Source organism: Dipodascopsis tothii, assembly GCF_038497935.1.
Source record: "Dipodascopsis tothii strain CBS 759.85 unplaced genomic scaffold V1510scaffold_48, whole genome shotgun sequence".
NCBI classification, from domain to species: domain Eukaryota; kingdom Fungi; phylum Ascomycota; class Lipomycetes; order Lipomycetales; family Lipomycetaceae; genus Neoaidaea; species Neoaidaea tothii.
The window spans coordinates 53,152-62,143 of NW_027118032.1; the positions used below are offsets into that span (position 1 = coordinate 53,152).

At 47.8% G+C, this 8,992-nt stretch overlaps 2 protein-coding genes across 2 annotated transcripts; both read right to left on the bottom strand.

The window, feature by feature from the left end:
* Positions 1 to 53: 53 nt before the first annotated feature.
* V1510DRAFT_370592 (Env9p) lies at positions 54 to 1,034 on the bottom strand (the record flags this gene model as incomplete). The annotated part of the gene is made up of 1 exon (XM_066931445.1): positions 54 to 1,034. One exon carries the CDS (start codon positions 1,032 to 1,034, stop codon positions 54 to 56), a length of 981 nt encoding a protein of 326 aa, XP_066786620.1.
* Positions 1,035 to 6,901: 5,867 nt separating this feature from the next.
* On the bottom strand, positions 6,902 to 8,901 carry V1510DRAFT_288966 (uncharacterized protein). The gene has a single exon (XM_066930656.1). It carries the CDS (start codon positions 8,485 to 8,487, stop codon positions 6,934 to 6,936), a length of 1,554 nt encoding a protein of 517 aa, XP_066786621.1. The 5' UTR covers positions 8,488 to 8,901; the 3' UTR covers positions 6,902 to 6,933.
* Positions 8,902 to 8,992: the final 91 nt, after the last annotated feature.

Genomic DNA, 8,992 nt, shown 5'->3' on the forward strand with positions numbered 1-8,992 from the left:
TTGCATACTACTACCTGATTTAACATTGCCGAACAACACCACGCATGACCCCCTTAATTGAAATCGGAGGTGATATCCTCCAGCCATGCCCAGAGCTTCTCGCCTTCTTTGCCAGAAGCCATCTCGGGCAGTCCAGTTCGCGGTACTCCCTTTTTGCCGTACGCGATGAAGTATCCGCCGTTGTCTTCCGTCGTGATGTCGGGACTCAGAGCAGGGTACAGCACAGAGTAGACGCCGTACCTGACATCAGCGGCAAAGCTGTGGACGATCTTCTTCATAAACGCGTTGGCATTCCGAGTAAGCTCCGTTCTGATCAAGCCCGGGTGAACGGAGACGCTGACAACGCCGCTGTCCTTGTGCCGGAGGCCCCAGACATATGCCTCAAAGTAGTTAATGGACTTTGTCTGGCCGTAACAAAGCAGCTCTGTCGGCTTGGTTTTCTCAAAGTTGACATCTTCCAGCTGGAGCCCACTCTTGCCGGGTGCCCAAAAAATGGCCAGAGAACTTAACCATACTATCCTGACAGAGTTCGGCGGCGACGCCTTGGCCGTCTGGATCAGGATATCATCGAGATGCTTCTGCACGACGAACGGAGCGATCGCGTTCACCTGGAGACAGTTGTAGAAGCCATTCACAGTCTTATGCTCGTTGCCCATGTAGCTCGCACCAGCATTGTGTATCAGCAAATCGAGACGCTTCTCCTCATCGAGGAACGTCTGGAGACCGGGCTTGATGGTAGCCAGGTCGGAATAATCGAACGCCAAAGTTCCAAGCGAGGCGTTCGGATATTGCGTCTTGAGGCTACCCACGACTGTGTCGAGCCGAGCTTGCGAGCGTCCGCAAATGTACACTTTAGCGTTCTGCTTGAGCAGATACTCGGTCACCTTGAGCCCAATGCCAGACGTAGAGCCAGTGACAATAGCTACTTTCCCAGTCAGATCCGGATAGTCGGCCTCCGTGTACGTCGGCTTAGTGTACAGAATGTCTGCTAGGGCAATGCCTGACGCTCGCAGTGTGTCGAAAAACCGCGACATCGTGCTTATATTGGTGCTGAGGCAAGATGTTGAACAAGCTGTGGAGATTTTAGTACTCGCACGCCTAACAACAGAAACTTGGTTCCACTATAAGTGGGGGCTATCAGAATTTCTGACTGGTCTTAGGCTCAATAAGCCCCCGCCGAGTTGCCAGTAACAAACTAGCTCCGAGAGAGTGTAGCGAAATTGTGTTATGTGCCTAAACTACTCGCGTGTTTAAGCTTATTAAACCCCGGTGACTCAAGACTACAACGATCATGTAACATTTGCATCTGAGAAGCCCTCGTGCCTGGGCCACCATGCCAAATATTTCAACCGGACGAGGCAAATGAACGCAAAGGACTTATAAGTCTCACAGTTCAGCTGGAAGAATCGTCAGTCGAGTTCTATATCTGTAGTCCAGTCCAACGACTGGTGTACTTGTGCGTTCTCTAACGAGCCAGCACTGTCGTTAAGAGAGACGCCGATCAGGGTTATCTATCTTCTCATCGGATGAAGCTTGTCGAAAGTCCTCGCTGGTCTGATCACAGTACGCTCTGCTTGTGCATTAAGTGCGTTCGCGCACGACAACACGTTAACAACTGGGTGTAGCTGCAAGATTGATCCGGCACGTAAAGAAACCTCAGTGCCCCATTTGCCACATAACACGAGAATCGTAGATCCTATTGTGCACAGGAATTAACAAGTACTTTCATAATGACTGGTGGTTCGATCTGAGCAAACAATCTTTAGGTATTTAGGTACAGCATTGAATTTTCCTTCGTCATCGTCTGCTTTCAGGGACTCGTTTAAACCTCTTGTGTCCCGTCTACTAGAACTCACTCGCATGCAAGTTCCAAGTTACAATTATGCCGGTAACATATAGCCGCAATAGCTTCAGTTTGATAACCTAGGTTACGATATGTATATATTCCTGGTATCGGGTGATTCAGTATATCTACACAGTACCGGCGACAAATGTCGTAACCGGGTATTATCTGGTTCCGAAATGTCCCGAGGAGAGATTCTTGGCAGAACCTAGCCACTACGTGTTCGCATCTATAAAAGCAGTATTTATTTGAAGGCACGCACGCAGTGACAACATTTTAAGCCACCGGGCAGAGTAGTATTCATAAACAAAAACGGTCAAAAATCATCACAAAGAATCTCATAGCTGAAGCTTTTCATGCAATGGCCGCCACTAGTGGAACTGGCCAACCTTGAGACCAAATCCATCCGGCGGGACATCGAGAAGACCTGCCGTACGGTCATAGTCGACTCCATCCGCGTAAACCGTGTTTCCCCACCAGGTGAACTTAGTCGAAGTGTACTGGAGTGCCAAAAAGATAACAATGCCGGAAAACGCAACACCAGCAGTAAGACCAGAAGTGAGAATGTAGTTGTACTTTGTCCACCACGCAGTGTACCGACGACGAATAAAGTACATGAAGATGAATGCTGTGTAAAATCCACCAACGTAGTACGAAAGATTGTAGGTCCAACCCCAAAAGGCCGCACCAGACACAATCAGCACAGGGTGGAACTTCTTCATCTGCAGCGGGTACTTGAGCTTGAGAACACCGAATGGAATCGCTATGATCGGTCCGATATAGAAACAGTGTTTCAGGGCGGGGTATAGCGTGTTGAGCACACGGTTCGGGTCAATAATACCAAACATGATGGCGTCAGAGTAGACCGTTCTCGGAAACTGACAAACAAACTTGTCAACCTGCGTGGGACTGCAGAAGTCCTTCACAGTTTTGAAGAGTGTCTCGATACCGCCAATCGTAGTAAAGCACTGAACGATCGTGGCAACAATTTGCGCACGGAACACAGCTCTCTGTGGGAGCTTGGCGTAGTGCGCAATCTTCTGATCAGCAATAAATGATTCAGCCTGCTCGTCGACGTTGTAACCCCACATGCGAATCATCATGTTTGTCACAGCGTTACCGGGATCCATGTATCCCGCAATAATCACAGAGAACGCTCCGAATCCCATGGCATGTCCAGTGGTTGCGTAGACAATAATCGTAGGGATATACATGCCAATGTTGAATAAAAAGATGGCGATAACGGTCCAGATCGGCACAGTTGTTGGCCACGCACCAATAGCGACAAGGCCGGTGACCATTCCAATGATGAAAATGACCAAAAACCACCAGTCAGGAACCTCAGGATACGCCGACATCATTCTGGAATGCGGGTCGGTAAACTGAGTGAATGCGCTCTTGCGGGGGTGACGAATGGTTTGCCAGTACATCTTGGCAGTCTTCCATAGCACCTTATACTCAGTGATGCAAATATACATGAAAGCGCAAGTATAGACAGCCCAGAGACCACCGGTACCGACAATGTTTCCAGCAGACATGTATGGGACGGAGTAGTTGGTGTACTTCTGCTCGTCGAACTTCCCATCAGTAAGAATTCTCGACAAGTTGTAAGTCTTGCCAAGGTTGTCATAAATAGTGTTAGAGTTGATAGGAAGATAGGCAGTGTACTTGTGGTTTGTCCAGTAGAGGACCACCACGACGACACCGCCAAGGATGATCCCGACGAACTTGTTCATGAAGGCAAAAAACGGCACAACCATAGGCGACGCATAGTTGATGTTTGCCCAGTCGAACGTAGAAATCGGGTTTACTCCCATGCCAAGATAGGATCCAGTGATTATAGCGAGCTTAACGTTCGACGGCGCGATCCACGTCAGCCAGTTGAAGGTGCTGAGCGCCTTGAAAATATAGTCCGGGAAAAAAAAGTACAGGAACGAAGCAACGAAGGTTAAGTAGAACATTTTTTGACGCGAAATAGTCCAACCATTGATCGATGTTCTCTTTTCCGGGATGAGGAGCGCGCGGTTCAGGGCAAGCGTCGGCAACACCGTTGGGAACATAGCCTTAACTGGGAAAATAGCCAATTTTCGCGCGAGACCCGCTAAGCCATAACCGAAAATTAAGCTCGCGAAATTACTCAAGAAAATGAAACCAAAATCAACCCAAGGAAGATGGAAAAATAATTCGTGCCGCATCGTAATAGTGAACGACATAAAGTTCGAGGTTTGAGATCCGACATTGATCATGATTGTAGCAAGCATCTGCTCTTTGTATGACCAAGGACCAGGGTTGATACTATAGCGAGTTCCGCGAAGCTTGAATCCCCAGTCTGGCAACAGTTGGAAAAATTTGCCGCAAGGAAAGAGGAACAGCTGAAGAACGGTAGCCTTCAGCGTCAAACGAGGTTGGCGCTGCGAAAAAAACTCATTCACAAAACTGCCAAGAGCAACCCAGAAAACTCCTAGAATGTAGACTCTGATTGTCTCGACGGGAATGGTCGGATCATCGAACGGATCCGTGACCGACCGCACCTCGGGATATGGCGAGTGGTACTCAATGACGGCAGCTTCGAGACGTGCGTCTAGCTCATATGTATAGATGTCCTCACCGTAGGCCTCCGGACCCTTCAGCAAGGCTTCGATTCTCTGCAGAGTGTCGTTGGGGAAATTAACATCGTCGTAATACTCCTCGTAAGCGCTCTGTAGAATCTCCAGAGCAGTGTCAACCTGAAGCTCAGTGACCTTGGTATAGATGAATGCAGAGGCAGCTTCGGCCAAGGGGTCATCTTCAGAACTTTGGCCAGTTTTATTCAAGAGCTTGATTCGCTCAATTACATGAAGGCGTTCAGTCTCGCTGTCGGCATCGGAGCTACCAATGTTCTTGACATGAACCTGGGCCTCGACCTTTTTCTCGTCAACAATTTTTTCGTTCTCAAAGAGTTCCATTGTTAATGAACTCCAGGACTGTCCTCGGCTAAGATAGAGACGGCTTCAGAGTCAATCGCAGAACTTGTGTGAGACTTAACATTGACATGAGCAGTGGCAGCTTTTATATTCCCGTCAGAGAAGGTAATCAACCCTGCCATCTCATAAACACCGAACACGAGATTCGCTGAACTGCAGCGTACACTACTCAACTAGTTGTTATCTCACGCGGTGAACATCGGGGTGCTTGCTTGGCATGTGTCGGCTCACAATAAGACGCAATGGACCTAAAGCACCGCCAAGAGGTCTTACAAAATTCACTAAAGGACTCTAACTACAAACCAAAGAGCTGTCTGCTTCATTACGTCGAAGCATTACCCTGCAACTACCGTGGCATGGGAGCAATTCATATTTAGGTCAGGCACGCCAAAGTGCTAACGTACGCCATTAAACGTAGTATGTCATTAATTCAAGCTTAAATTTACATACTACATCCGAAAAAAATCTTCTGCGCGATATGCGATCGAGGGCTGTCTGGCGGAAAAGAAGTTGGTTCAGAAGGTCTACTACAAGACGTCGTCTGCGGTACGGAACGAGTTTGCAGCCGCAAGCCATCGTTGAAACCAATATATGATGTACAAGGTAGAGCCGAGTTTTCCGAACGTTGTATCAGAAGCTATTCTCTGTTTCCAACTTCCGGGCTCGCCGCAGTTGGCGGAGTACGGCAGCATGCGATGTTGCCTCTAGCTGACTTCGGAGGACGCCAGGCCAGTCATGGCAGCGATAACTGCACGATTGTAGTGCGTCTCGCCTATTTAGGATTTAATGTGTGCACGGGCCGCACTAGCGTCTGATTAGCAGATATACTCGCTCATTTTGTTTGCTTGCTCAGCCATTCATGATGTGCACAGCTACGACGGTGCCAACGACTTTGCTGTGCCAGGTTGCGCTATGGCCAAGCCCTGTAAGCCAAGAAAGTTGAGAAATTTAATTTTGGCCAAGACGTTCTGCCCAATCATAGACAGTGCATATGCTGTAAGATGGCCGGTATGGTACAATCTTCAAACATAATTTCGTGCAGTACCATCATTGTGCAGACCCTGCTCAAACCTCCCTGGATGGTTATCCGACCAGACCTAGCAGTCGGGTATCTATTATCTCTCCCAAAGGCCTGACATATCTGCTATCGCGGTCCGATGTCGGGCATATCACTCCGAGACTTTGATAGACCCGAGTGAAGCCGATACTCCATGTCCGATAGAATTCCTCCACGGCTGAGCACCAAAACATTACCCGCAGCTCCAACTGGCATACCTAGTAACGACATGTAACATATTGTACTTTCTAAAATCTGGCGCTACCACATGAATGTGCTTATCTTGACTTGCGCCAGCAAAATGCTGCAACATGCCCACCTCGAGCGTACGCTGCACACATCTATCACAGACCGCTCTTGAACGCTGTTGTATCAAAGCCAAGAGCTCGGCAAGACTATCGGTGTGTAAGCACCTTATTAGAAATTTGGCATATATTCGGTTAAAGCGTCAACTGTAATTTTAACATACAATGGCGAAACTAGGGTCTAAAGGTTAAGACTAGAACAGAGAGAAGCTAGTCTCACATTGGTCAGGAATGGACCTGAGCCTTTAGAATAAACATCGGATAAAGCATTTAGGGATTAGAGAGCTCGGATAAGGACGTTGGGAATAGTGCGGCTATAACGCCGCACTTTAGATTAGACGGTGGGGGTTTAGTGCTTCGAAGAACTGTGAAGTTTGCAGCTGTACAGAATCATCATCCCCACGACAGCGCGGAGGGAAACTTGACGGCAATATTTTAATAGCGAGTACTAGCTGAATGGCTTAACCGATGGCAGACTAAAAAAATACCAAGAACATGTTGCAAAGACGACAACTGACGGAAGCCAAAGCCGCGATTGTAAATTGTTCGTCAGGCGGTCTAGTGAGATCATGGCACATAGTCTATGTATACTGGTCTCGTGAGCAGCTTACAAGTACCACTAAGTCACTAAAAATTGAATTGAGCCAATTGATAGCTTACAGACAAAGCGGGCTTTTTATACTGGCAGACTCTACTCAGTGATCAACGACTCGTAAAGGCATTCATATGGACAATCACCAATGAAAGCGGCATAGTTTTTATTTGTTAGATAGTCTCAGTGGCGGATGGTGTGCTGTTCACGGTCTTCAACGGTTTCAAACCAAGATTGAAGAATGAGACCTCGTACCTGGTTGCCTGTGTGAAAATTTCAACCAGTCGGTCTAGCTGGACATCACCGATATCTTCTTTGGCAACCTGCTCCTCTATAAGAGCACGCCCAGATTCTACGGCATCCCAAAATTTCGGCCCGTTGTAGACTTCCAACCATGACTGAAACGGATTTCCCTCCAGTGTATCGTTCTCCTTAGCTCTGCGGTACATCTCTTTGCCCATATATCCGTAGCCGATCAAACAGGAGTACGCAGCCACTCTCAACTCGAGTATTGAACCTGTGGTTCCGACATCCAAAATATATCTGGAGTAAGCTGTGTTGGCTAGGTCCTCGGATGTCTTTAAGATTGTCTCTTTGCTGACTCCAAATTGTTCACACAGGGAGACGTGATTGTCAAGTTCAGTAGCGATGGCGTTCAGGATAACGGCGTTCACCTTCAACTCATCGGTGGGCGTAGTGCGCTCTTTGTAGATTGCCAGAGCGTGGAGACGAGCATAATGCCCCAGATAGTGATAATCCTGAGCAAGGTAGTTGCAGAAACCCTCGAGAGGTAGGGTGCCAGCGGCAATTTGCTGGCAGACAGGATGATTGATATAGGTTTGCCAGATGCCACACGCTCTTGACAATAGAATGTCGGTGAATGGGTGTGGCTTCGACGGAGTAATGGGTGGAACAGCCTTAACTTTCATGAGCCAGCCATGATTCAAGGGATTTTGATTGATCGAGGTACCGCTAGAGAGTGTCAGACCGTCAAGATAAGTAAACGCCTTTACGACAGCCTCTTCAGGAGAAGCCCCGTTTGAGAGAAAGACTGCAATCGCCGAAGACAGAGTGGATCGAACACACGAGAATTGTGAGGTCGAACTTCTTCGGTAAATGAAACTTTCACCAGTGGTAAGAACTAAAACATCAGTACCAGTGCACTCCGGGACAACAGAACTATCAATGTGAATGAGGAGTGAGCCGTCGATGCCATGTGATCGCAGAATGTCAATTGACTTTTCACTGTCCTGGAATATCTCTGGGCGGACGCTGAAGAAATGGAGTAGTTCCGAGGCGGCCAAGACAGTCAAAGTGCTGCGAGAGACTGCCAAACGGCAGTAATCTACCAGACCAGACACAGAGCTCGGAGAGAGAAAATAGAGAAAGCTCGGATCAAAAACTATCGGAGAGCTGAGGGTCAAATTGAGAGCCGCCTCGAAGACCTCCTTTGAAGTGATATATCCCAGTTTGACAGCCTTGACATCATATGTCTTGGTAGCGGCATCAAGTAGTGTCTGTGTCATCGCGAGAGGTAGGTATGCGGTATCATGACGACCTGTATCTGACCTGGAAATAACCTCAGTTATTATGCTGATACCGTAGGCACCCAGGCTTTGAAATGTCTTGAGATCAGTCTCGACACCGGAAGTGCCGATTGAATCAGAGCATGATATAGAGAGTACTGCGGAAAAGACCATTTTGTTGATTGGCGACATTTTTCCCATACAGCGACTGCAGAGCTATAAATGCTCAGCTTGATTCATAAAGGAGACCTTGGGGTAGGCTCGGGAATCGCTCCTCCGTCGGTTGTCAGACTTCCGCGTTCAAGGTAGTGTCATAATCCCGACGGGCGAAGTCGATGTGAAGTGATCGGTTGCAATTAGCCGTCCACAATAGGTATAGGTGGGAAGTGAAGACTAGATTGGATTGCAAGACCCCAATAGGCTTAAGCAATAGGGAATAGGGTTAAGGGTAGGATGCCAAACGAGATGATGTGCGTTTTGGAGGCAGGAAAGCAAAGTGCTGGAACCGTTTTCAAAACTGAGATGTGCTCGAAGATGAGGTTTAAGATCAGGAAGCAGATCTCTTGAAGTAGATTGAGGGACGAGGGATTAGGTATGATGATAAATTAATAATTAGGGATTAGGGATTAGGGATTAGGGATTAGGGATTAGGGATTAGGGATTAGGGATTAGGGATTAGGGATTAGGGATTAGGGATTAGGGATTA